At 43.7% G+C, this 26,693-nt stretch overlaps 1 protein-coding gene across 3 annotated transcripts in view; it reads right to left on the reverse strand.

The window, feature by feature from the left end:
* Nucleotides 1-1,651: 1,651 nt before the first annotated feature.
* C2CD2 (C2 calcium dependent domain containing 2) overlaps nt 1,652-26,693 on the reverse strand; it is a 39,292-nt gene continuing 14,250 nt past the window's right edge. Inside the window, exons 5-14 of one of the 3 annotated variants that reach the window (XM_084226582.1) lie at nt 26,234-26,356; nt 25,851-25,941; nt 21,999-22,107; nt 19,918-19,979; nt 18,178-18,317; nt 16,107-16,278; nt 15,219-15,332; nt 12,898-13,025; nt 11,461-11,773; nt 1,652-7,045 (exon numbers count right to left, since the gene is read on the reverse strand). In XM_084226582.1, the coding sequence (XP_084082708.1) occupies nt 6,819-7,045; nt 11,461-11,773; nt 12,898-13,025; nt 15,219-15,332; nt 16,107-16,278; nt 18,178-18,317; nt 19,918-19,979; nt 21,999-22,107; nt 25,851-25,941; nt 26,234-26,356 (1,479 nt within the window). In that variant the 3' untranslated portion in view covers nt 1,652-6,818. Of the gene's footprint in view, nt 7,046-9,308; nt 9,830-11,460; nt 11,774-12,897; nt 13,026-15,218; nt 15,333-16,106; nt 16,279-18,177; nt 18,318-19,917; nt 19,980-21,998; nt 22,108-25,850; nt 25,972-26,233; nt 26,357-26,693 lie in introns of those variants that run through there. The other 2 variants (XM_084226581.1, XM_084226583.1) reach the window with 2 other exon arrangements.

Consider the following 26,693-nt stretch of genomic DNA (forward strand, 5'->3'; position numbering starts at 1 on the left):
CCCTGGCCATCCCCCCTTTAGCCATTTATACACATTACAGAGGTCCCCTTTCAGGTGTCCCTTCTTTAGACTGAACAGCCCAGCTCCCTCAGCCTTTCCTCATAGCAGAGATGCTCCAGCCCCTTATTTTGCCACCCTCTGCTGGTCCCTCTCCAGCAGCTCCTGGCCCTGCTGTGCTGAGGAGCCAGAGCTGGGCACAGCAGCCAGAGGAGCCCCCAGGGCTGGCACAGGGGCAGGATCACCCCTGACCTGCTGGCACTGCCCATCCTGATGCACCCAGGACCCCATGGGCACACTGACTGTCTTGTCACGTGCTTGGGGAAACTGAAACAATGCAGCATTTGAATTTTCAAAATATTGTACTTGGCCAAACAGTGCTCATTTCAGGATGGGGAACCATTCCTTCTTTGAAAATGACTCACCAGAAGTCTTAAATGACTACAGGAGTAGTAAGGGGAGTTTTTTTAAGGATCCACCTGCATGTACAAATTATTTGCTTTTTCAAGGACTGAAGCTGACTGGTAGTTTTTGTATAGTCTCCTTTTACTTATTTTCCCTGTATATCTCAGTGCATACTCACATGGACTTCTGCCTGGTTTTCTCCAGCATCCAGCACACCAGAGGGGTTTATCCTACTTGCAGTGCATTCACAATAACTATAAATTAATTCAGTATAGTTATCTGAACATTTACAATGCATGTTAGTCTGGATCCTGCAGCTACAAAATTAAGTTTTTCAGCATTAACCTCAGACTGTGAAATTGCATCTTATGCCAGGCTCGCCTGAGTAGAGAGGTGAAAAACTGAAGACCCTTTATATTTATTGTTTAAGAATGATGAACTGGAAGGAAGAGTATGGTGTCACACTTGGAGCTACATCCATTCCTGCTGTCCCTCTGACAGGTCTTGTCACTTCTGCTAATGTACAAGAATGGCATCACACAAGGTAAAAAACTCACCACAGATTAGAGCAGGGAGGAAAAGGATGAAGGTTTGTTAAAATGGGACTATCAGGAAATTTGAGCTAAGCACTTCAATAATATGAAATAAACATGTGGGCAGTAACTCCCAGTAAGGGAATGTAACATTTCCCTGCAAAACAGAGTACAGCCCTCACTTTTGGAAGGGAAATAGAAACATTATTGTGGCTATTTTCACAGGAATGTCTTTTATTTGTTTTGTTGGGTTTTTTGTTGTGGTAGTTTTAATGTTGAGGTTGGTTTTTTTCCCCTCAGTCTGGCAGGGCTTTGTGGCAGCATTGATTTATAACGTAACCTTTTCAGTAAAATCATCACAAGGGAACCTAATTCCCAGGCTGTGCTCATTCTAGGACTGGTGTCTTCCCCATAGGTTCCAGGCCCTAAAACTCTCCCCCTTTGCCCCCTAATTTAGGATATTACAACATAACTGAGAGAAAAAAATACTGAGTAACCAGAATGAGCTCCACAATTTCTTCTGCCATTGGATTCCCTACCCAATCTGTGTTTCAGGTGATTTCTCAAGCACCAAGGGGCTGCCTGATAGGCTGGGGTTATCAGGAAAGAACTCTGCTCCTGAACAAACAAATGGTCTGTGTTAAGCAACAGGTCAAACTAGTGAAGGAGGGTAGAAAACCATCTGTTACACCTGAGTATGTAGGACAGCACACCACTCAGAGACAACTGGCTTTTATTGTATGTACAGCAGGAGTTACTTCTTTAAAAAAATCCTCTTAGGTTTTTGTAGTGATATAATAAATCTGTACATCATAGATTTTATAATTGCACCAACTTGAGTTTATGTATGCACAGAAAGAAAAACACACCACAGAAGTGACTATGACAGTTGATGCTAGAAAAAAAATGTTTTATCCCACTTGGAATAATACAGAGCATAATACATCATTGGGAAATACAGAGTTATAGTACTGGAAAGACCTCAGATCATCCTTCCCAGCTATTTTCACACCATGCCAGCACCTTGCATAGTAGCAGTTTGGAAATCCTGAGTGAAGTGGTATTATTCACCCTTAACTTAAAGTAATCACCCTTGTTATATAATTAATCTGGAGTTGTTTGTCACCAAGGCTGAGGCTTAGCAATGTGCAGAAGCATATGCTGACTTTAAACACATGAATAAATCCACTTAGGTCCTGTTGAGGTCAGAGCATGAGGTCAGCTGTTCCCACTCACAACAGGAATGTCTTAGCCTGGAGCTATGGCACAGTTAATTCTAGAAGCGTTTCTCTCCAACCTCAGCTCTCCAAATCAAAGCCTGCAATAAATTCAACTGAAAAATCCAGGCAGCTCTCACCTTGCTCTGTGCAACACCCAGAGCTCCTAGACCTAAAATAGGTGTTAAAACAAGAGTAAGATTCTTATTTTGCTTCCCCATCCACATTTGGTAGCATTTTATGCTTTCAAATTTGTTTTTTCCTATGACATTTTGCACATCAAAAACAGCAGAACTCTGCAAGAAATACACAGCAGAAAGTTTTCACTTGCAAAACAGCTAGAACCAGCAAGGAGATGCAGTACCAGGAAATGCTGTAAAATTCCACTGACCCCCAAAACTGGTGTAATTGCCAGCCAGTTTCATCAAAAAAGCAGCATTATAAATCCAGTCCTCTCAAGAGCAAGACAGCACAAGGTCTGGCCTGGAGCCCCAACCTGTCTCCCAAAGAACAGTGAAAAAGAAAATCTGTCAGAAATCTTAAGAACAAAACCCATACTGCACAGTGTATGACCTGTCCATTAAGCTGAAGAAGTTTGGCAAAGGTATTTTGTTTTCAAAATGAAATTTTTTTCACCCTGGCATTCTTTCTGCCTCAGATTCCCAAGTTTCATATGTTGTTAGGAGTGAAATGACTCTAATTTCTTCCTGGGTCAAGTGGGATATAAAAATACCAATGACCTAGGGATAAAGTCTTCCCCTCCTCTTTAAAGTGACTTTGAAAGGGATCTCAATCACTTTAACAAAGTTACTTAGCTTATATTCCCATTGGAGATATCAGGTAGTTTTATTGCTTTCATCTACGAAGAGTAATTTAATTCTTGTACTTTTTACTTAGTGAAAATTCACACTAAAGCTAAGACAAGTCTTGGTGAGGACAGGGCTTGTCTCCATCGAGGCAAATTTAACCACCATAAAGAAAAACAAACTACAAACACAAATTAAGAAGTTGCGGGTATGGGCAGAAAAATTCTTTAGAAAGGAGAAGCAAGCCTTCATCTCTTAGTCCTCAAGAAAGAAATACCCATGCTTTCTTGGCTGTACAGAACATCCAGAAGCACAAAAGTGTGAGAAAAGGGACAAAAGGAATGAATATTTCACAGGTTGTTTCCAATCTACAGTTCTGACATCATTAAATTGCAAGGCAGTAAACAAGTGTTCAATGTAATAATATCATGTAAAGATTTTATCTACTGTTCAAGTGGGTAGTTATTAAAATTCTTTGTAATTTTAATAACTAGACATTTGAACAATAGATCAAATTATAAAACGCAGAAGGTGTTTTGTAAAACAAAAACTGCACAGGACACATCACAGTGTTATTTGTGCCAGTTGACAAATCCAGTCTTTCTGACCAAAACTGCAGTGTGGATCCTGCAGGTTGTGAGGATCCAGCTCATAGTGACCAGAGTCAGAAAAAATGTATATCCTCAGACCTCCTGATCTTAAATGACAACCTAAGGAGGGAATGGGATTCATTATTGTGGGTCTTTGGGGTTGTCACAACTCAATTGTCCCCTTGTGTTTAGTGCCTTAGTTTGTTTTTACAGCAGGACATAAATTATTTGCAGAGGAGTAAGAAGAGGTGAGGAACACACCCGCCAGATACAGAGATCCAACATCAAACCAAACAATGTTTATTTTCCTGAGGAGTGAAGGCGAATAAAAAACCAGATTCCCTTTTTACACCAAATGCCTTGCTCTCCTTATCTGGAGAATTCATTCTCTCTTAACAGATGTGAGCCCAAACCATCACACAGTTTGCAGTAAAGACTGTCCTTCATTCCCACCACTGAGACAAGCATTCAAGTCATCATCAAAACCTTAAGATGAACCACTTTCCATTCTCTGGGGTAAATTACAAGCAAATCCTAGTGCTGCATCCTGCAAGTTACTCAGTGTTATTTCACTCAGTTCTACAGTACATGCTAAAGCTTCTGTAAATTAAAATCCCAGCTCAGTAATTTAAGAAGACTTCAAGTAATGTTATGTGCTGCTGCTTCTACATTCCCAATCCTACAGCTCTTTGTGTTTAGGGTATGGATGTGCTACCCATGGAGCTCAGTTTCATTCGGATTTCTTGAATTTAGGGAACAGCTGTAGTTTTATCTTTCAGCAACAAAGACTGAGAATTTAACAATGGCAGGGACTTGACCCCCACCCTGCCCCATAACACAGAGAGTTCCTGGTAAAATCAAGAGGAAAAGTGTCTGTTGAGGGAACATGACATCAGGGGTTTTAATGCTCACACCATGAAACACTGTAGAACAAATGAAGAAACAAAATTTCTACTTTGTATTAAATTAAAACTGTTCCAGCACATTCAGGCTGGACAAACCTGTATTACTGAACTGGGATTTCCAAGCACAATACAGCTCCAGAAGACCCATTTGTACCCGATTTTCAAAATACAGAACATTAAAATGCCTTCAAGCGTTTTCATAACAAGCAGCATGCTTAAACGATCAACTATTTGATAGTCTCGTCTACTGTACTACCACAGTGATCTTAGGAGGTTACACATAAATAGTATTTTTAAGCAGTTAAAATATTTTGACTGTTCAGTTCAAATATTTTCTTGGTAAAAAAGAAACCAAACCTCCTCTACTTTGATATTGATTTACCTTGAATCCATCAGACATTTGAAATGGGTTTCTATTCTTCAGTAACTTTCTATTTTTGATGAATGCTTTAAGTTGAAAGCCCAAATATCTGCCAAACTGTTGGACAGCTTAAAGGGAGGAAAGGGGCCAGGGGAAAAATCACTGTTGGCAAAGCAGGCACAATATCTATCAACCATTCAGGTCAGTAATTTAGTTGGAATGACTGGATGTTTTTCTTGGCTAAAGAGAACAGGCTTGGTCCTTTATCCTCAGCAGGAATGAAGATGATGGGAAAACACAGGTAAAGCATGAAAGATGGTACCTGTGAAATACTGACATTTTACTCTTCTTCACAGCCAAAATGAGAACTATGCCTTTGCTCCCATCAGTTTTTCATTTTAGATTAAAGGAGGCAGCTGCAATATTTAGCAAGGAAAAAAGGTTTAAAAAACTCATCTGACCAACCACTCAGCACATGACAACACTGGTAGATCTAGAAACTGAACTAAGGGAATTCATATTTTTTCAAAAGCTTCCTTCACAACTGTATATTTGAAGATCTCACTAAGTGTTTGGCAAGTAAGACAAGCTTTCCAATGAAAAGCACTGAAGGGTTAACTATGCTCTACTCACCATTTACTGCTCCTAGCTTTGCATTTGATATGATGGTTTATGTACTTGTCTAACAAGCACTTGGGAGAAGGAATTAGAGCCCCACAGATTTTTGCATCAGCAGTACAGCTTCTCACACAGGGAAGAAAAACTACATGTAAGATTTTACAAATACTTTGTTTGTGTGTAGCTTCAAGTAGATTTAAACAAAACCACCCAAGTTCTGTGTTTTAAAGCGTAACTTTTTTTAAGCAGAACATTAACAATATGCTAGTATTGATATTTGCATAATTGACTAATTTATGGCTAATGTCAAAGGCATCTCTCCACCTCCACAGGCTGAGCAGAGATTATAGCAGGCTACAGTTATTACAGTAGGGTGTCTGAGTCAGCGTTTTCCTTCTGCTTCTGAACACTCACCCCCTTCCAAATTACAGCACAAACTGCATCTGGGCCTCTTTTTTCCCCCCTTTCAAACTAGAAAAATCAGTTGCTACTGTTGCAGTGAGGGAGCAGTGGTGTCTTCTCTCTCTGTAGAGGTTCAGTCACATAAACTGGGTGTGAGGTTTCAGTTCAGAGCTCCCCGTTGATGTAAACCAGGTGATCCCATTTGGGTCCTCCCTACAGGATCAGTCAGGCTGGAAGTCACAGTGGGTCATTGGTGCCACCTCCCTGCTCCCTGGTTGTGTCCAAACAATTCTGAATATCCCCAGGGAGGACACCCACAGCCCCTCTGGGCTCTGCTCAGGGCTGGGCACTGCCCAGGGCAGTTGTGCCTCCTGTGCAGAGGAATTGCTGGGCTCAGCCCCTGCCCGTGGCTCTGGGGCCATGGCTGGGCCTGGAGCAGGGACAGACACAAGGACAGACACAGGGACAGCCAGGCCAGGCAGGGCTGAGGCCCCTCTCTCTCCCGGGCTCCTCTCCAGGCTGAGCAGCCCCAGCTCCCTCAGCCTTTCCTGGGCACGGAGCTGCTCCAGGCCCTTGCTCAGCTCCAGCAGCTCCTGGCCCTGCTGTGCTGAGGAGCCAGAGCTGGACACAGCAGCCCCAGGGCTGGGCACAGGGGCATTACCTGCTGGAAATGCTCTTCCCAGTGCACCCCAGGACATCAGGTGCCTTCTTGGTCCCCACCTGCACCATTCCTCATCCTCCCTCCTCTTCCAGAAGAAACCACACACTCCTCCAAAAGCTGGACACATTCAGCACTGCTCGTATTTGAAGGACCGACTTCATCATCAGAGAGAAAAAGCATTTTGGAAAAATAAACCAAAAAGACTACTGTTAATAATGAACATCCTTTTATGCAAGTCATCAGCCATATTTGTATTCTCTAGTACTGCTCTGTAAACAAGTGCTCAAGTGGTGAGCAGGAATCCCATCGGAGAGGGTTTGGGTTCATAGGTACGGCTCTCCTGAGGCCCCATTCAGTTTGCTCTTGCTCTTGTTCCTGGAAATGAGCTTCTTGCTCAGCATTCTGGAGAGTGTCCCCCCCTTCTTGCGGCTCTCCTCTGACAGGGGCTGCTGCAGGAACACCAGGTCGTTGTGGGACTGGCTCATCCCCGGGTCCTTCTGGTGGTGCTGCCGGCGGAAAAACAGCTTCGCGCTTTTCTTCAAAATCCCACCTGTGCAGGGAAAAAGGTGCAGGACACTTTAGACAGAACAGGCTGCTGCCCTCTTGAAACTCAGCTTTAAATGCAGCAAGAGTGAGAAAAGCTGATCCTCTGGTTTAAGGCTCCTTCCTTACACTTAGTTCCTAATGCTCCTCTGGAGGCCACGCTAGTGCTCACACACACATGCACAGCAACTGGTGTGGGTTGTACCCTGGGCTCTCAAGTGTCACAGAGGCACATCCAATCTTTCCAACCAGTAGAGTAGAAAGGATTTTATAAAAAGAATGAAAGAGAGGAAATAATGCTACTCTTTGTTGTTTCAGAGATCAAAGGAGGTGAAGATCAGCCTGTGAGGCACCACATGAAGCAAATTTTAATTTGAGGTGCAGGACGACAGTACCTGACAGTAAACATGTGTGCAGTGGTTCTGTACAAGCCAGGCAGCAGGTGTTCTATACAAATTCAGCAGCTCCACCCAGAGTAATACTCACAAAGCATTTGCTATTCTAAAACCCTGTTAGGAATAGCAATGCACTTCAAGCAGATTAAAAATAATATTACATCTGCTTCCAACAGGTTCAGAAGTCTACTCAAATCCCTCCTGTGGTAAATTAAGTTGCTTTATTTTGTCGTGTTCCTTCCCTTGACCCGCTGTCAAACCCAGCATGCAGCCAAGGCAATTGCAGCTGTCATCTCACCAGGGACTCATGCTGCCAACAGCAGCTATCACTACTCCTCTCTTTGCAAGCTTGGGCTGTTTTTGCAGCCATTCTGCCAAATTCCACCCTCCCTCTCCATGTGTGCCTGGTGTGCAGCTGGCAGGGACACTGCTCCAGGCTACCAGCAACACTCAGCCTGGCTGGGACATCAGCTCTGTGTTAAAATAGCATCAGTTTTGTATGGAACTGGTAGGGCTGCTGTCCCAGGTGGCAAAAGCCCATTTGAACAGAGAAGGACCCAGGCGACAAGTGCCAGCACAGGAGCTTCTGGCAGTCAAGACTTGGAAGTGGGGACAGTCACCTCCCTGGCAGAGCTTTCACACCCCCTCTCTGCACCACTATCAGGTTTCCTGATCCTTTCTCAGTTCAGCTATTAACTCCTGTCGTGGCATGATCTTGATTCTGCTTTTCCTCCCACTGCAAATGAACACAAAAAGCAACACACAGGACACTGCCACAGCTAGAATTAAATGTTTGTCCCCTGAGGACCTGCCAAGGCCTCTGTGTCACTTTGCACACAGTGACAGCTGCAGAACAGGTACTTCATGGCAGCCAGATGCTGCTTTGTGCACACCAAAGCAGTCATAAACGTGTACTTGGGTTTATTACTGTGTACTTTGAGGGCTAAGCACTCAGCACCTGGGAAGATATTCAAACGTTTTTTTTCTGGCAGCTGCTGAGACTCTCCTCACAGGGCACAATGGGATGGGAAGCAGAAATCAGCTGAAAGCAACCAGAACTCATGCATTTGAATCCTGACTGCTCTCCCTCTCTGACTGATCTTTCTGGCAAGGCAGTACCACTTCAAGCTGTAATCAGCAGCACAAAAGCAGCAGTGTTCCACCCCAGGACAGTGACAGCTGCTGATGTGCAGAGGCTGGGGGATGCAGAGGCCTCACTGCGGTGCAGCTCCTGTTTGAGCAGGCAGCTGTTCTGCCCAGCAGCCCTGGCAGCAGCACTAGGACACAAGGGTTTATCCCTGAGCAGATTTTTAGTCCCATCCATTCTGGCATTCAGACTGATTTTCTACACCAGGAAATAGCACCCGACTAAGAATGCTCCAAAAATTGTGCCGGTGCCCTGGGACAACTCCCTGCAGCTGAAAACCCGTGGGCAGCACTTCCCTGAGAGCAGCACAGGCTCAGCACAAGCAGCAGCCCTGACACAAGAGCTCCCTGGTGTTCAGCCTCTGCTGCCTGGAAGCTTGCCACATGCCCAGCAGTGTGCAGCCAGCTTGGGGCATGCTGCCTGCAGTGGCTCTGGCTGCTGTGCAGACATGCAGCCCTGGGAGGGGGCAGGGCAGGGCAGGGCAGCAGCCTGGCAGTGCCCATGCTGGTTCAGCTGCTGTTTGCATGCTTATTCCTCCAGATCAACAGGATCCATGTGCCAGCCTGCCCCCAGCACCAAGAGAGGAGCAGAGAGCACTGTAGGAACTCACTGCACTGATGTAGGGTGTTCTGAAAATGCTTGTGGGGGGTGGGATCACTTCTGAATCTCATTTGTGCTAATGGAGGAAGATTTCCTTCCACATCTACAAGGATACCAACAGAGATGGCTTTCCATTCCTTCCCAACTTCCAAAAGAGTTTTCACACAGGTGGTTTTGTAAAAAGCTGCTGATTTTGTAAATACCTGCTGAGACTGTGGTAGCTCTGTAAATTAAGCCAGAAAAGCTTAATCTAAAAATCTACAAGCAGCAGGTTATGAAATAAATTTTGTTTGTATGTGTATCCAGTTATGGGGTCACACATGGTTTGCATGAGCAGATTTTGATTGATGTAGAGCATCCCCCCAAGGTTTCCTTGATGTCCCCTCTGTGTGACCCTCCTGGACAGCACAACCACCAGAAGGATGATTTGTAACAGCAGACTGGTCTGCTAAGACACCTGTGCACAGGAAGGTAATTTTGGAAGGAGAAAAGGAATGGATAGGGGAAGAAGAAAATGGGTGTCAAACTAATTTTTGCTTCAGTTTTTACAATGAGGGTCTCATTGTAAAGCTACATTTTCTTAGGGATAAAAAAGAGACAAAAATAACTTACTGTGTAGGTAATTAATTCTGGCTGGCATAGCAGTCATCTTAAGTTTATAAAAGGGAATGGGTAAGAAAGAGGAAGTCAGAAAGGTAAAAAAACAAACAAACAAAAATATGCAAGAGTAAAAAAAAGTGCTAGCTTTAAGACATTAACACACACAAAGGGCTTTTCAAAGCAGAAGGGGTTCTGTTTGGGTTTTTTTGCCGTGTTTGGGTTTTTTTGTTGTTTGTTTTTTTTTAAGGGAAAGCATTTGACAAACAGAAGCCTTGAACTATTCACAGCTCACTGAAGGCAGGGGGGTTGAAATGTTTTCCCATCTTACTCCATAAAAGCTACTCAGCTGTGACAATGCAGAGATTCAAGACTTCCACAAAGACATCTGTGTATAATGAAAGGGATTTGAGCCAGTTTTATTTAAGTATTTTTTTAAGATGATACAACTCTCTCAGAGATATTTTGCAGTTTTTAGCAGACTTGTACTGAATTGTGTGAAAAGGATCTCTAGAAGCCTCATCTAGAGGGAAACCCAAAACTACAACTCACATACAAATTTCCACTTTCTTGCTTTAGAATCACATGTTGAAGAAGAGACCAGAGATTCTGCAGCTTCTCACACAGCTTCCTAAACTTTTCCAGGCTCCAAAATGAGCCAAATCCCTTGACAACTAACCCCACTCCCCTCACCCCAAACACAGCCAAGGCTTTCCAGTGCCTGGGCATGTGTGTGACAGGGATTGTTGCTGCTCCCTCCTGATCTCTCATGTGGAGCAGTCCAGCTGTGGAAGGCCAGAGAGCTCCATGCTCCAAGGGAGGGTCCTGACAAAGAGCTCCAGTGTCTGCCCTTGGGTGAGGGGGGTGAAAATCCAGTAAAATAGGGGGGTTTTGTAGTGAGCCATTTCCCAGGATCTCTGGGCGAGGAAAGGATAGAAAATAATAAAGCAGAGAGGGATGGGTAAGAGTGAGAAAAGCACAGTATTTTTTGCAACTTTAAGGTGCAACCTGTATGCCTGTTTGGGGCACAGTCCACTGCACTGACCCCTTTGTAAGATTTCCTAAGAGCCCCTGTGTTTACCACAAACCAGTGCTCAGAGGTTACTGGATTAACCAAGGAAACACAAAGAACCCTAAGACATTTTCATACTGCAGCCATTCAGATTTGTAACTACCTAAGCAAAATGATCTGAAACCTTATTTATGTCTTAAATTAACTTTCATTCCATTTTCTTTAGCAAGTTATGCATTAATGAAATGAGAGAAAAGGGGGAATCTGTTCAGCAGGCAGTTTCTGCTTCAGCTGTGGTGCCTCCCTGAACACACACTTTAGTGAGGGATCCCTGCCATCTTCACCTTGGTAATGGGGCTGGCAATATAGGGCAAGTCCTGGGCTACAAGGACACAGTTTTCCTTGAGGAACTCATAATGTGACTAGTGATTTCTCCCAAATAACTGAGTTGGGTGTAATGAGCTGCCAGCTTCTAAGGGTGAGCTGTTTCCTCATGGAGGGGAGGGTAAGAAAGCCTGAGCTGGCTCAGAGAGCTGCAAGTAAAACAGCTTCAACCAACACCACAATCACAAAGAGTTTGAAGGACAAAAATAATCAATAAGAAAGGATGAACTACTGCAGCCAATTACACAGAGAAAGCAGTCACTGAAGTGGAAGTGAGGATCATGTACCTTTAGATTTTTTCATGCTCCCAGTTTCTAAAACACTTAATGAGCTTCCAGATATTTCTTCAGAGGTCTGGTCTAAGAGTGTGCTGGTGTCCCACTGCTGGCTGCCATTCTCCAAACCCCAGGTCTTGGGGGTGCTTTGCAGTGGGTCGGTGCCAGGGACTCTTTCTGAAGCATCCAATGACTGCTTTTTGTCAGAGGTGATTTTTGCAACATTTTCCTCCACAGTTGGTGGATCTGCCGCCCTGCAGGAGCTGTCCATGGCTGCAGCATAGTCCATCATCAGTGAAGCTTCACTGTCCTGAGATAAAGAGGTCTGCCCAGTGGAAATAAGAGACAACACTGACACGAGTCATCCTGCTGGAGAAAAACAAACCTCCCTGCAAGAGTTATTCTGACTCTTTACACTTGTACTAGTATTGCTCAGGACCACCAGCAAGGCACATGAAAATTCCTTAGCTCTACTAAAGGAGAGGAGCATTTAGCAAAGCTTAAATCATGTTGCAAAGTCCAAATGAGTGAAAAAAATCAATTAAGTAAATGCCTTCCACCTATCCCTGGCCTCACTACAAATAACAGGACTCTCCTATATGTGCTGCTGTAATGAAGTGTCAGCATTTCTTTTGGTCCTTCTAAGAAAATTAACATCAAAGCATTTCATCTTGTCTCATTGTCTGCCCTCCCTCTGGAACAGAGACCCGAGAACCAGAGGTTTTTCAGAGGGTTTTAACAACTTTGAAAAAAAATATTAAAATCCTCTACATTTTTTCAGTGCATCTTCCCTACATGAGTGAAACACAGAATATAAAGAAGATAAAACTTGAGGCTGAGTATCTAAATTATTGTACTTTAAAAAAAGCCCCAAAACTGTGCAGCTTAAATATAACATGTGGCTCCAGATTGGCGCTGGATTGTTGAAAATCTCTGTGGTATAGTATTGATGTTTCAAAATTAAAAGGGCTATTTCTTTTTATATATATATATGTGTGTGTGTGTGTGTGTGTGTGTATGTATATGTATATACTCACATGTATTTCCTTACATTCATAGGCTAGACTTTGCATTTAGAGTGAAAACATCCCTGCTTGCCTGTACATCTGTTTCAGCTCTTACCTTTAATATGAAATTAGCTTTGTCTTCTTACACTACATTCTTGTTTTATATACATATTTTATACGTATCCTCTCTCCTCACCTAGATTGATTTCCCCAGATCCCTAAGACCACCCCTATCCAAGGACACAGCATTTTAGTCAGGCTGTCCAATCTAACAATCAGCACCCAACACCCTGATTTGGCTGAACTTGCAGCAGTCACAGAAATAACCTGGCACACAAAACTGGATCCTGCAGGGACACAGAAGCCCTGTTAGCACTGCAGTCAGTGCAGCAAAGGCTTTCCAGAGCTAAGCATGAACTCTAAGTGCTGTTTTCTGCTCTACCTTGGACACCCCTGATATGATAATGGTGCTTTTCTTCCGAGGGGACTTCAGCTTCTGCTTGGCAGACTGGCTCAGCTGCCGAATGGCCGCCTCTGCCACGGGGTCGGTGCCGTTCAGTACCAGCAGCTCTGCAAAGAAAGGAGCATTTCAGAGGGGAAGGCAACAGGAAAAAACAGAGCAGAGACAGGCAGAGTTTGTCCTTGATTTAAAATTCACAGAAATGGCATAAACACCATAACTTGCCAATTCACCACCTAGCGAGTAGGGGCTGTTCTTTCCCTCCTGCCACCCACTTTTGGAGAAAAGGTACCAAAATGGCATTTACAAACCCCTTCCATGAGAACCAGGGAGGTTCTGGAAGCCTGGACAAAGCAGCCCATTATTTCAATGCATTGCTGCCCTGTGGTGACAGTAGGGACATCATGAATTATCCCATGAAGTCCTGAAGAATCATAGTTCTAACATGGTACAAGGCTGGCACATGATGCTACTTCCTCAGGTAGCTTTTTTGTTATTTTGTTCCATTTCCAGATCTCCCTCATCAGCATTTCCAGTTTTGCTATGGCACTGTGATAGAGTGGGGAAGGCAAAGTAGCTGCCTCCACATCCTGTAAAGTGCACTCCCTTTTCCCCTCCAACCACTGCACAGGAATATAAAATCTTCTGTATAAAATGCTCTTTACTGACAAACACGAGTTTATTTTTAAGCATGGCCCCTTCTGGCATCTAGGACATGAATACACATTAATCAAATTCATCAAGCTCAGGAACAAACAAAGCTAAGAAAGTCAACAAGACAAAAATCCCCATGTTTAATTGCCTGAGGTGGACTTTTCTGGCAAGAGTTTTAACAACAACAAAAAGAACAGAGGAAGGAATAGCAGCACCAGTGTTAACTAAACTGAGCAGTGCCTTTTGTTGCTGTGACAGTAATGTAAGAAAAGATGAGGCCTAGAATTAAGAATATGTGTGCATGTCTGCACACTCATCTCAAACCTTGACTTTTCCATCTCCCCAGCCCCTGCATTAATTGTTATTATTGCCATCACTCAGAATTATGGCACAGACACAGCATCTTTTCCAGAGTGCTTGCTGCTATTTTGTCATGATGTTTGTAATAACTTTTACCTAAGTTACTGCCATACCAGAAGCTCCTTTGTATTTCTTTCATTTGGCTTTTGTTTGAATGAGTAATTCTTCCTGCAATACTGTATAAACACTTCACAGAAATCCCCCTGCACTCCCAATAAAAACATTGTCCATAACAATATGGAAAAAACTGTCTCTGGGTGAATTTTCCAGTAAATGTTTTGTGTTTTTAATATCATAAACACTTCAGAGAGTCAACTCAGAAGTCTTGCACTATCTTAACATTTCCCAAATTGATGCAGTAATACCACACTGCTTCATGGTGTCAGAGTATTTCTTACCCTGGAGATGGGAAAAGATCCAAGGGCTGTTACAGCTATTCATGGTTACTGCTTCTTGCCCTTCCCCACATTTATTGGCCAATACATTTCTGTCTCAGAAAGCTCCTGACTGTGCCAGGAGCAGCCCAGATCATCTCTCCAGGTTGTCCATTCCCCACTCAGACCTGTACAAAGCCAACTGAACTCCACAGCAGGTGCCACTGTCACATCTGTCACTACTCTTGTCCACAGAGCCACTGAAAGGTTCAGTGGTGACCACACACAGGACTGAAAAATGTGCTCAAGATTTAGAGCTGCATCTTGAAAAGCTAAATTCTCCAGAGAGAAAATCAGGTTTATATAGAATTCAAAGTGAATTTATAATTATTGTCAATGTCACCTGACACTCTGAAGGAATTTCAGCTGTATCCAGGTGACTTAGGAAGGTGGACCAATGGGCACAGCAAGCCTAAAAACCCCAGTGGGAGGGCTAGGAAGAGAATTGAGTATTCAGTCCAGCCCATGCCTTCTCTTCAGACACGGGGGACTTAGAGATGCATGTCAAAGGGTTTTAATTTAGTGCAGCATCCCTTGTGCCTTTATAAAAGGAAGCATCTTTCATTCAAAAGTAAGAGAAAAGCCTTACTTTTGGCTTTTCTGCAGCCTCCTCCCCTCTCCAAACCACAGCTCATTGTTATTTATTCAAAACTAGTAATGTAAATTGCCAATTAAAACCAGACTTTAACTGCAAGGCTGCCATAACCCAAACCACAGTGGTTTGTAACAAAAACACCCCAGTGCTGCTGACAGGCAGCAGCCACATGGGCTGGCTGTCATTTTTACAGGACCACATTAATCCCACGTGCAGAACAGAGAAATGTTCTCCTTAGCAGCCCCAAACATTTTTATTACCTGTATCTGAAGATGACAAAGTTTTGCTGACTGGAGCACCATGAGAATGGAGGGCTTCAACAATGAAATCCTTTTCAGTCACCTTTACTTTAACGGGAGTTTTCACAGGAGAATCTGAGGACCAAGTTTTTTGGTTATTTGAACTGGTCAAGACATTTTTTATTGTGCTAATAAGAATTTATTACACCAGTTAAGCCTGTTCAAATCATAAGTGTTTGGGAAAATTGTTTAACAGAAATTCTCAACATATGTCTTGTGGCAAACCTGACCCTAAAAGGCCAGTGAATTGTGAGAATTTTTAAAAATATTTTTAAATGTTTAAAACATGAAACAATGTTTTTAAACATTCTACTGTAACACATTAGACAACACCCACTTAAATAAAAGATTTCCTTTCACAACTTAAAAGAACACAGATCTTTGTGATGCTTCACACCAAGACTGTTCACACACGTTTTACTTTTATAATTTTTCCAAGAAAAATTGGAAAATCTGTTCCAGGAGGACATGCTGCAAATTTTTTTTGTCACCAGGTAACTCCAAGCTTCATCAGAGATGATACTACAGACCAGGGTTAGAAGGCACAGGATGGTTTGTTATCAGCAAACCTCTGATACATTTGTCACATGAAAAACCATCCACCAAAATCCAGCCTTTCTACATTATCACACCACGGTGAAGATTTACAGAATTAAAAGAAACATTAACTGTTCCTCTGGTAAGAAACAAGTTTTGGTGAAAATTAAAATCCTGATTCTGGAGAATACAAACAACAACCCTACTCCAACACATCAGAGAACTCTGGAAATGGCACCTCCCTGCCATCCCAGCCCCCAGTGCTTCTCCTGGTGCCCATGGAGGAACACAGGAAGATGTGGAGGTGCTGACCTGTGCTCAGGGGGGAGGATCTCCCTTCCAGACGAGGTTTGGTTCTCACAGCAGTGACAGTGGTGACCACAGTCCCACAGGGCATCACAGTGCGGTCCTTCTCGATCTTGGTGGCCAGCACTGGAGAGGAGACCTGCCTGGCCTTCAGTTCACTGGGTTCTATAAAAGAGAACTGAGGAGACAAAAAAACACCACCTCAGAGGCACAGTCAAGCAAGAAGAACTCTATTTCTAGCTGGTACTCCTTTTAGGTTTTGCTGAGCCAAACTCAAGAGCTAATTCTTTCAATTTCACTGTTGGAATCTGAAATGCAGGGAACTCTCAGAACTTTGGGCCTGTAAGCCAAAGCTTAGAATTAAACACAGGATTTGATCTGAGACCTTGGAAAAGGCTTCCAAACTTAGGTGCTAGAAGTGACAATGTGGATTTAGAGTTTAAAGCAGAGACACATTAAGTTGAGGAAAGTTTAGAGTTTTAGAGTTTAAGATACAGAAAAAATAAAAGTAGCTACAAAGGTAAACAAGGAGTTTAGAATGCAGCACTGTAGGGTTGTGTGTCATAACATGATTAGTTAAGAAAGTTTACACTGTAGCACGGGTCCATAAGATGAAATATTTAAGGATTGGGTCAAAACCATAAATATTCTTGTTGGCAGTGTTTTATTGGTCAACAAATCCTTAAAAGGATTTGTTTTGTAACTTTTTACTTATTTTATTTTGTAACTAGGGGTCTTGTGACCTTCTGAACCATGCAGTAAAGAAGTGAGCCAAACTCACCCTTCCTGTCTTTGTAGAAAATAAGAAAAATAAACCCCCTCCTCTAAAACAACTCAGAGATCCTGTCTCTAAATCATTCAAAATTCCTTCAAAAATCCCATAAGACACAAACACTCTGCATTCTTAACAGGCTGCTCTGACTCAAGCACAAGCCCAAGCATGAGATCACAGAATCACAGAAAAATGAGGTTGGAAGAGACCTCTAAGATCATCGAGTCCAACCTGTGCCCCAACACCTCAGCTGGACTATAGCACCAAGGGCCATGGCCAGGCTTTTTTAAACACATCCAGAGATGGTGATTCTGCCACCTCCCTGGGAAGAGCCTTCCAGTACTTTATTATTCTTTCTGTGAAGAATTTCCTCCTGATATCCAACCTGTCCCTTCCCTGCTGTAGCTGCAGACTGTGTCCTCTGGTCCTGTCAGTGCTGCCCGGTGGGACAGACCGACCCCACCTGTGTGCAGCCTCCCCCAGGAAGGTGCAGAGAGCAATAAGGGCACCTCTGAGCCTCCTCTTCTCCAGGCTGAACAGCCCCAGCTCCTTCAAACGTTCCTCAGAGGGCTTGTGCTCCAAACCCCTCACCAGCCTTGTTGCCCTTCTCTGGACACGCTCCAGCATCTCAACATCCTTCCCAAACTGAGGGGCAGAGCTGGACACAGCACTCAGGACGGGGCCTCACCAGTGCCAGGGACAGGGGAAGGGTGACCTCCCTGCTCCTGCTGGACACACAGTTCCTGACACAGGCCAGGATGCCATCGGCCTTCTGGGCCACCTGGGCACACTGCTGGCCCATGTTCACCTGGCTGGCAGCCAGCACCCCCAGGTCCCTTTCTGCCTGGGCACTGTCCAGCCACACTGTGCCCAGCTTGTAACGTTGTAGGGGATTTTTGCAGCCAAAATGTAGAACTCAGCACTTAGACTTATTAAACTTCATGCTCTTGGACTCTGCCCATCCATCCAACTGATCTAAGTCTCTCTGCAGAGCCCTCCTTCCTTCCAATAGAGAACACAAGCTCCCAGCTTAGTGTTGCCTGCAAATTTACTAATGAATGACTCAATGCCCTCATCCATGTCATCTATAAAAATATTGAACAGAACTGGTCCCAGCACAGAGCCCTGAGGGACACCCCTGGTGCTGGCTGCCAGCTGGATGCAGCATCATTCACCATCACTCTCTGGGCCAACCATCCAGCCAGTTCCCAACCCAGCCAGGAGTGCTCCTGTCCCAGCTGTGGGTGAGCAGTCCCAGGCAATTCCTGAAGGAACAGATGCCCCCAAGCCCCAGCCCAGCAGTACCTCTGCAGTGATGGAGCCCAGCCTGGGCCCTGCCTCCGAGCTGCTCTCCCCAGCCCCACTGCTCAGGGCAAAGCTGTGCTGGCCACAGGGCTGCTTCCTGAACAGGTCCAGAGGGACAGTCACCTGCCCAGATAAAGGACCTGCAAGAACAGAATCAGCAGGGTCAGCCCAGAGCTAAGCTGCCAGGATGTGTAAGGGAGAGAATATGGGAAGGGAGGAGAAAAATTCATGCAAAAAATCACAGTAATTGGCTGTACACCACGGGGCAGAGAAGTGGTGTTTTACAGCTTTTTTCCCCATTTTATGACTATTCCTCAGCCTGGCCTAATATTGTGCAACAGGAATGGAATGGGAGAATGGAACCATGAACTATTACTTATTTACTGTTCTTTCTGGCCATTATTTTTCTCTTTATATGCAGAATATCTAGGGAAAAAGAAAACAACTATTAGGTTCTTGGACAATCTCCATAACCAGTTTCTGCATCTTTCATTTCAGAGGACAATCTGGATTCCTGGTTAACTGGTGCATCACAACAACAGTGTTTAATTTGAACTTTAGTAAAACTTCAGCAATTCTCTTGTTCCTCCCCTGACTTTATCAGCTCCACTAGATCAGAACAAATTATTAGCAAAGGTACAGCATGATTTAAGAGATTAAATCCTAGTTTTCTGTGCAAAGCAGAATGTTTTAAAACAATAAATTCCTACACTTCACTGGCCTTTTGGGGTCAGGTTACCACAGAACATGTGCTGAGGATCTGTATTGAACAATTTTCTCAAACAGAATTTGAACAGGCATAACAGGCATAATAAACTCTTGCTATACCTGTATTATACAAGTAGGGATCTACACTATATTCACATAACTCAGCTCTCTGCTCATTAATATGATTCTACTTTGAGTTTTCTACTGAAGTTTTTTTGAGAAGAACAGCTCAGCAGGTATGGAGGGGCAGAGGGGGAGGAAGAGAATTGTCAGTGCAATCCACTGGGACCTTTTTTTCAGGAAACCAGGATGAAAGTTAGGATGCAGAACATTCCTGGTGTTATTTGAAAGGCTAAAGGTGTTTAGGTACAGTCAAGACTACATAAGTTTGCTGACTCCACATACATATTCTTTTAAAAATAAAAAATAGCATCCACATCAGAAATTCTTTTAAGCTTTTGACTTTACAATCCCTCCAAGAATCACATATCATAAGCAAGGTATTGCACAACTTTGTATATCTAGATTATTAGAAAAAATTCTGAAACAACAGAATTGAGTTGTAAAAATGTTTGACCCCCCCCATGTTTTATATTTAATCCAACATAATCAGAATTGGAGTGTTTTACACCTGATTGTGATTTTCATACCTGAATTGTTAGGCACTCTCTGGGACTTGAAAAGAAAGGATTTACAATTAACACCTATTATTCCCCTTCAGCCACAGAAGGAACTCAAAAGCTTAACTTGAAACCAAAAAGGTTCACTGTGGATCTGTTAGATGCTTAGAAGATGGAAAAATACAGGATATCAGCACCTGGAAGACTCAGTATGTTGACAATCTAGAAAGAAACTCAAAGATTCTCTGTAATCTTAACCCAGGTGCCTGGTCAGTGTATTGTCCTTCCACACATGGTTACTGATGGATCTTACAGTTTCTGTGGCCATCCAGAAATAAAAGGGGACTTCTGTCAACACTCAGCAAAGCTCACACACTGATCATGCAAAATAACTCAGTCTTAAAATACTTACTATCCAACTTTCCATCTTCTACTATTTGCAGTTGCAATGCTTTTGATTTGGCACTTAGTTCACTGTGAAGGAAACAAAACCACATTAGGTCTTTGCAGCCCAAGCAGATTTTCCTTCCCATGTAGGTTTTCCCCTTTCTCCAGCTTTTCTCAGCCCTCTCCAAGCCAAACACTGCACCTTGCAGGTGGGTAAGAGTGACTGAAGGGATCACAGTAAAAAAACATGGCCTAGGTCCCTCTCCCACATTTGCACAAGTTAAGTTTGTTGAATTTCAGAGGATTTTCTTCTCCCCAGGAGCTGAAGATGGTTCCTAGTCTGACTGCTACACCACAAGATCAAAAAGCTTTGTTTCTCCTGGCAGGATCAAATTTCTAAGTCAACATGCTGGAACAGGCTCAATCAACATCCCAGTCAAAGCAGGAAACTGTCCTGCAAAAAAAGGACAGATGCAAGAACACAAAAGTAGTTACAGGTTTAAATGAGAAGAGTCAGTATCACTTTTCCAAAACAAGACTCAAGGATGCTGCAAGCTGACAAGGGGAGTTTCTCCAGGTGAACTATTCTCAGGATCATACATATGGTACTCCCTAAGATGGAGTAAACAACAGATACAAAACCCTTCCTCTGACTGACACAGTGAAGGAAACTGGGTGCCTGCTGAGGAACCCTGCAGTAAAACTTTATTTTACACCCTTCTCATAAGGCTTTCTGCCAAAACCCCTCAGGGCATGCAAACATGTATTACATTTTGCTATGTCCCTGTTTCAGGATGGTGTGATCCTGCCTGCAGACACCCCATCTCCATTAGATGCTGTGGCACATCATCTATGCAGCAGATTTTAAGTTTTTCCCTGCCACTCCCACCTTTCCTGCAACCCAAAACTTGGAAAGGAGCACTTTGATGGTACTCCTGCTGCTTTGCCAAGAAGATAATCAGAATCTGACATGGTGGTCAGTACTGTGGTGTTTAGAGTGGAGGATATTTTTGGCTCTGAAGAAAGAAAAGGGCAGAGGTTTGTGTGTGGGAACTTGAAAGAAGTTCAAAAACCCCTGCCAAAATCCTAATCATTTATCTGTAAAAGCCCCCAAGCTTACCTCATGCACTTCTGAAAAGCAGTGTGGAAACCCTAGCAATACTCCTGGTGTCAAGGCCAAATTCCTGTCAAGTTAATCACATCCTGCCTGCCCTCTCTCAGCCCTTTCAGTTGGAAAAGGGTATTATTCTTACAAACTTCCTGTCCCAAACTGCTGGGAACTTGTCTGCTCTGCAAGCCTGAGCACGGGTGCTGTTCCACCAACAGAGGGCTGAAGTGAATCACAGAGCCACTGGCTGAAACACTTTGTGATACTTCAGAAAACAAAGTTTATCAGTGAGTCACTCCTTTCCTAAACTCCTGCACCTCAGAAGCCATTTTTGCTTTGCTGTTAGAAAGTGAAAATAAAAATAGTTTAGAACTGCTCGCTTCTGACCTTTTTTACAGCAGCTGTGTGAATCACAGAATACTGTGTAGACTGCCTGAAAGTCTCATTTTTTGTTCTACAGGAGAAAGAAAATCTAGTTAAGTTTTACAATCCCTTTTTAGTCACGGCCACCATTCTTTTAGACGCTCAATTGTTTTTACACATTTGTTTTTCCCACTCAGGAGATGGAATGGAGAGACATTAGATTCCCTCAAATGCACTTTTCACAGTAAAGTTACTTCAAAACCTTGCTAACAAAACCTAGCAAAACCTTGCTAAACCTTGCTAGATTTTAGGTAGCTAAACCTTGCTACCTAAAAGAAGTGCTAACACTTCTTTTCTGGCACTGTAGGAAAGCATGAGGTGATTTACTATGCCTGTGACTGCTGTCATCTACTAGAATCATGTCTCTACCATGGAACACCTACAGACCTATATCTGATATCCATGCAGAGGGTGAATAGATATCCTGAAGTCCCCACCAGCTCCAGATTTCTCTGAAGTCACACAGAGAATGGCCAAGATGGACCTATTTCAAAATGCCACTCTTGTCTCACACAGTTCAAGAAAAAAAAAAGGTGCTTTAGTGTAAAAGTATTCTCAGTAGGTAAGTTACTTACAAGATAAACTCTTCCTTCCAAAAGGGATGTGCAGCATTTTTGGCTACAGAGCTGGAAAACTTCTGCATAGGGTCATTCAACTGAACTATACACACAAGGTCTGTGCTGCCTGTAAGGGCAAGAAAAATCAGTAGCCAGTTATTAATTCTCTGTCACCAAGAGATCACTTACTGCAAAGAAACCCCCTTTCCTTGCACACTGCACTTTTGGACAGACTTTTGCAGACATTTTCTCACCCTCCCACAGGATAAATGCCTTCCCTTGGCTTGTACACCGAGGATATTCATGGCAAAGGTCACTATTGCATCACTGTTGTCTTATGAGCTACCCTACACACTGTGAAACATGACAGCCCAATTTAAGTCCTGCCATGAAGCAACAAAATGCAGGCATAAAACGATCCAAAAAGATGGGGAGACAAAGAGTGAGCAGGTGATGTTGTGGGTGTGAGGTGGGGAGGGAGTGAAGTTGTTTACGAGCTGCTTTAAAAAAACCAGAATTTTTCAAAGTTCCCCCTGGACACAGTCACAGTGGTTTATGTGGAGATGAAAATAAGCTTTTTCTGCTGGCAAGTGACTGACGACAGCAGTGCTAATTCACAGTGGTTTTTAACAAGTTTTAAAGCACTGCTGCAGACTTATCTCTGCCTTGATCTCGGAATTTGATAGTGTTGCAAATTGGCATATTAAGAGTAGTTCCACTGCTGCTCCAAGGGGAAATAGCTTCCCTGGTGTGTTCCTCTCAAAACAGTTTCTTTAATATGGCTCTGACAGCATCAGAAATCATTTAAACCCAGAGACTTCCAACACATCGAGGAAAGCCACAAAAAGCTCAGTACTGACTGTGTGCAAAAGCAAACAAAAGATGCTGCTCCCAGTTCTCCAGAAGAATCTGGGTTTGTATTTGCTATGAGCAGCCCTCAGTTGTTCTCTGGGGATGCTTTGGGGCCGTGGATCAGCCCTACCTCAGGCACAGAGGCAGCCTGAGCCTGGCAAGGTGATTAGAGGAGACAAAGCACTGTGTACACACACAGCTTATTTGGGATCCAAGCTGACCCCAGAGTAAGCAGCTGAGCTGCTTTCACAGGGGCTGAGCCTGAGCTCATGGACCTGGGCTGGTTTCTGCTCCCCCAGCCCAGTGTCTCTGAGCCTGGTCCTGCCCAGGGCAGGGACCCTGGAACTACACCTGAGCCACAAACCAACTGTACCCAACAGGGTATTGCAGCTTTTCTGCCCTGCTGTAAACAATTAACTGCTTTTTCCTTACCAGCAGAAATCACTTTTGCCCTAAATGATCGCCTGTAGAGCACCTAGTACAAAATCTAGGGTGACCTTTGTTTACATACACAAACTAAGGAGATAAAAACAGGCACAGCCCAGAAGCAGAGACCAGTTCTGCTACTGGAAATTCACCAGCTGAACTAAGATATCTACAGGAGAGCCAGAGCTCCTACAAACCCTGCCAGCATCCATCAATCATCCATGGTTTCATCAGCATGGACAAGCTGCCCCTCCCCAGCCCCCTGTGTACCTGTGCCTGAAATACTGCACAGTCCCATGGAGTCTGGGTTCCAACAGGGTAATTCATTATTAAGGGAAGGGAATATTAATTAAAAGTCAGCAAGTTATGTCCAAAAGCCAGCACCTTTCCAGCTGTGCATGATTTCCACTGGATTTCAAGTGTACCAGTTAAACCCCATTATGAAGCTTTATTTCTCATCCTGAGTTCCAAATATTTACACTCCAGGATCTGCTGGGGAACCAGGAGAATTCCCTCTATCTCCTGTTAGAATGGCAAATGGGGATTTTGCCTCCCAACAGCTGTGTTCCCAGAGCAGAGCACATGAATTGTCTCTTTTTCCTCTTGTTTTTTGGGAAGGTGCAGTGATTTTCAAAAGGTCAATCTTCTGTTCTATGCACTGTATGCACACAAAGATATCTCATCTCATGACTTTTAAAGCGAGGCAAAATGACCCAATCTTTTGGAAAGTTTAGTCTGCACTACAAAATTGTAGAGTAATAATAAATCATAGAATGGTTTGGCTTGGAAGGGACCTTAAACATCATTTCATTCCAAACCCCCTGCCGTGGGCTGGGACACTTTCCACTTGACTGGGTTGCAGTTGCCAGCATATTTTATTGATAAAGGACATTTCACAGCCAAGAGTTCCAGAAGTGCTTTAAAAATAATTTGTTGTTGTTCTTTTTTTTTTTTTTTTTAAGCTCTGCAGAGATTTTTAGGAGGATCAATTCCAACCAGGATGAGCAAAGCAGCATTACACAAGACTCTAGGGCAGAAACCTATTACCTCTAACTGAAAAAAAGCAGTGCAGCAAGTAGGATGTATTTATCTAAAATACTGCCTTGCCCAATTCAGCAGCCACAAGCTTCCATTAAAAATCCTGTTACAGAATTGTTTAGTGGCCATAAACAACAGAGCCTCCAATCTGTATTTCTGCTGACAGAATCTGAGCTGTGCCTCAATCTGCACTTGGAGAAGTCTGAGCCTTGCAAGACAGGCCTGGTGCTGCTTTCCAAACCCTACACTAACTCCACAAAGCAGTGACCTCTTTTTTGGCTTCATTCTTCACTTGCAAGAGGCACCTTCTTTCTTTACCTGCAGAGGCACTTCATCAAGGGAAAATGTCCCTGACAACAAAAAAAATACCTTTCAGGAGTTTCTAATACAGGAGGAGAGTTTGAGATATATCTGCAAATCACTCTAAAGTAAAGAAAAATAAGGTAACATTGAATCAAGCCAATGTCATTGCCAGCAGCTAATGGAGAGTTGGATTTGAGCCCCTCATCTTGGGTACAGCCAAAGTGAGAACTTTTAAAAATTAAAACTAAAAGCCAGAAAATAATCAGTCAGCTTTATATACGTGGTCATTTCAATCTGTTTTCAGCAGTGATGGATTTCTGTACAAGAAGAACAAGATGTTTAAATACTCCAGTAAACTAAAATATACATTAAGTCAGCACTGGCACAAGTTGCCCAGAGAAGCTGTGGCTGCCCCATCCCTGGGAATGCTCAAGGCCAGGCTGGATGGGGCTTTGAGCAAGCTGGGATAGTTGAAGGCGTCCCTGCCCATGGCAGGGGTGGAATGAGATAAGCTTTAAAGTCCCTTCCAACCCAAACCATTCTGTGATCCTATGAAGTATACTTCTCAAAATACAGCAATTTCTTAAACCTTCTTTTGAGAGCAGGCTGTAACCCAGAACTTCCACATTAGCTCAGCTGAAAGGAAAGTAATGTGAGAAACAACTGCTCACTTTGAAAATTTAAAGAGGTTTATTAAAGCTTGACAAAAATACAACAAAGGACTACAGAAGGAAAAAGCTGCAGTGCTGGGAGCTGCCCCTCGTGCACACCTCATGGCCAGTTCATCTTGAGGATGGAGGCTCAGCCTTTTATACCCTGGGGGCTGCATCAGCCAGCCCTGGCCCTCCCAGAGTCTGTCAGTCAGCTCTGCTGTGCCATTTATCAGTGCAAACTGCTCTCTTGGGCCTGGATTGGAGGGCAGGTGTTGTCATGCTCACCCCTAAGCACCCCCAAGCTTTTCCATGCCCAACTGCCCCAGGTAAGGGACACAGGTGCAGCTTCTTTGTACCTGTGCTAGGCAGCCCAGGCTGTCTGATGGTCACAGTGCAGGGGGGAAAGGGAATCATGGGGAGCACAGAGGGCATCTAAACCACAATAACACAACTGTACAGCACTAAAGCTTTTCTTAATATTCACACAATAGTTATCTTTTAATTGTGAGAGCCAATCACCTCATTACCCATCTGTAACAGTAAGAAAACCCAAGCCAGGCCAGGCTGAAGTGGAGCAGCAGCCTCTGGGCTGTGGTACCTGCAGCACGGAGATCGCTCAGCTCCACCGCGATGTTCCTCACCAGCAGCTTCAGGTCGTGAGCCCTTGGAGGCTTGGGAGGACTGGTGCCCTGAGGGAGAAGGCTCGTGTTCTGGACATTCTGCAAAAGGCAAGCAGGACAAGGACACTGTGCACATGCCAGCACCAAACCCTGGTGCTGGAACCCACAATAAACCAACAAGGAGCCACAGGGGAGGTGGGACCACAAAGCCTCCACTGCCACGGGCTGTGCTGCACTAAACACGTGTCCTAGGTGGTTCTTGTCACTGAACACTGTTAAACTTGCTCAGTTGTGAGTCATGAATATGTAATAAAAGCATGAAGGACACTTCTCAAAAGATTTTTGAAGGAATGAGCCTTACCTGAACCTCCTTTGTATCTGCAGGCCTCACACTCAACTCTACAGATGGAGAAGCTGAGCTGAAGAGGTTCTTCAAGACATTTGTGAGCGTTTCAGATATTGCACATGTCCCTGCTGTCTGTCCCTATGAGGAAACAAACAACCAGGTTTCTCAAAACTCAGAAGTTGTTGACAGAAAAATTAATTTGGTATATAGCTATACCACCAAAGCCACCTAACATTAGCTCTGTCAGAGAGAGACACATGGTTTCTGTTGCCAACAACAGAATTTAACAACAGATCATGCAAAGAATTACTTAAATTTCTCCATCGTGCATGAAAGGAAATCTAGAATTAAACACTGAAAAACTCATGCTGCTCTAAGAGTTAGGAAGGCACAGCTGTTAGCCACAAAACCAGAAGTTTCTTTAACAGTTTTTATCTTATGATGGTGTTTTAAAGATTCTGCACTGCTCTGTACT

The sequence above is a fragment of the Fringilla coelebs genome, assembly GCF_963513975.1.
Source record: "Fringilla coelebs genome assembly, chromosome: 2".
Lineage (NCBI taxonomy): Eukaryota > Metazoa > Chordata > Aves > Passeriformes > Fringillidae > Fringilla > Fringilla coelebs.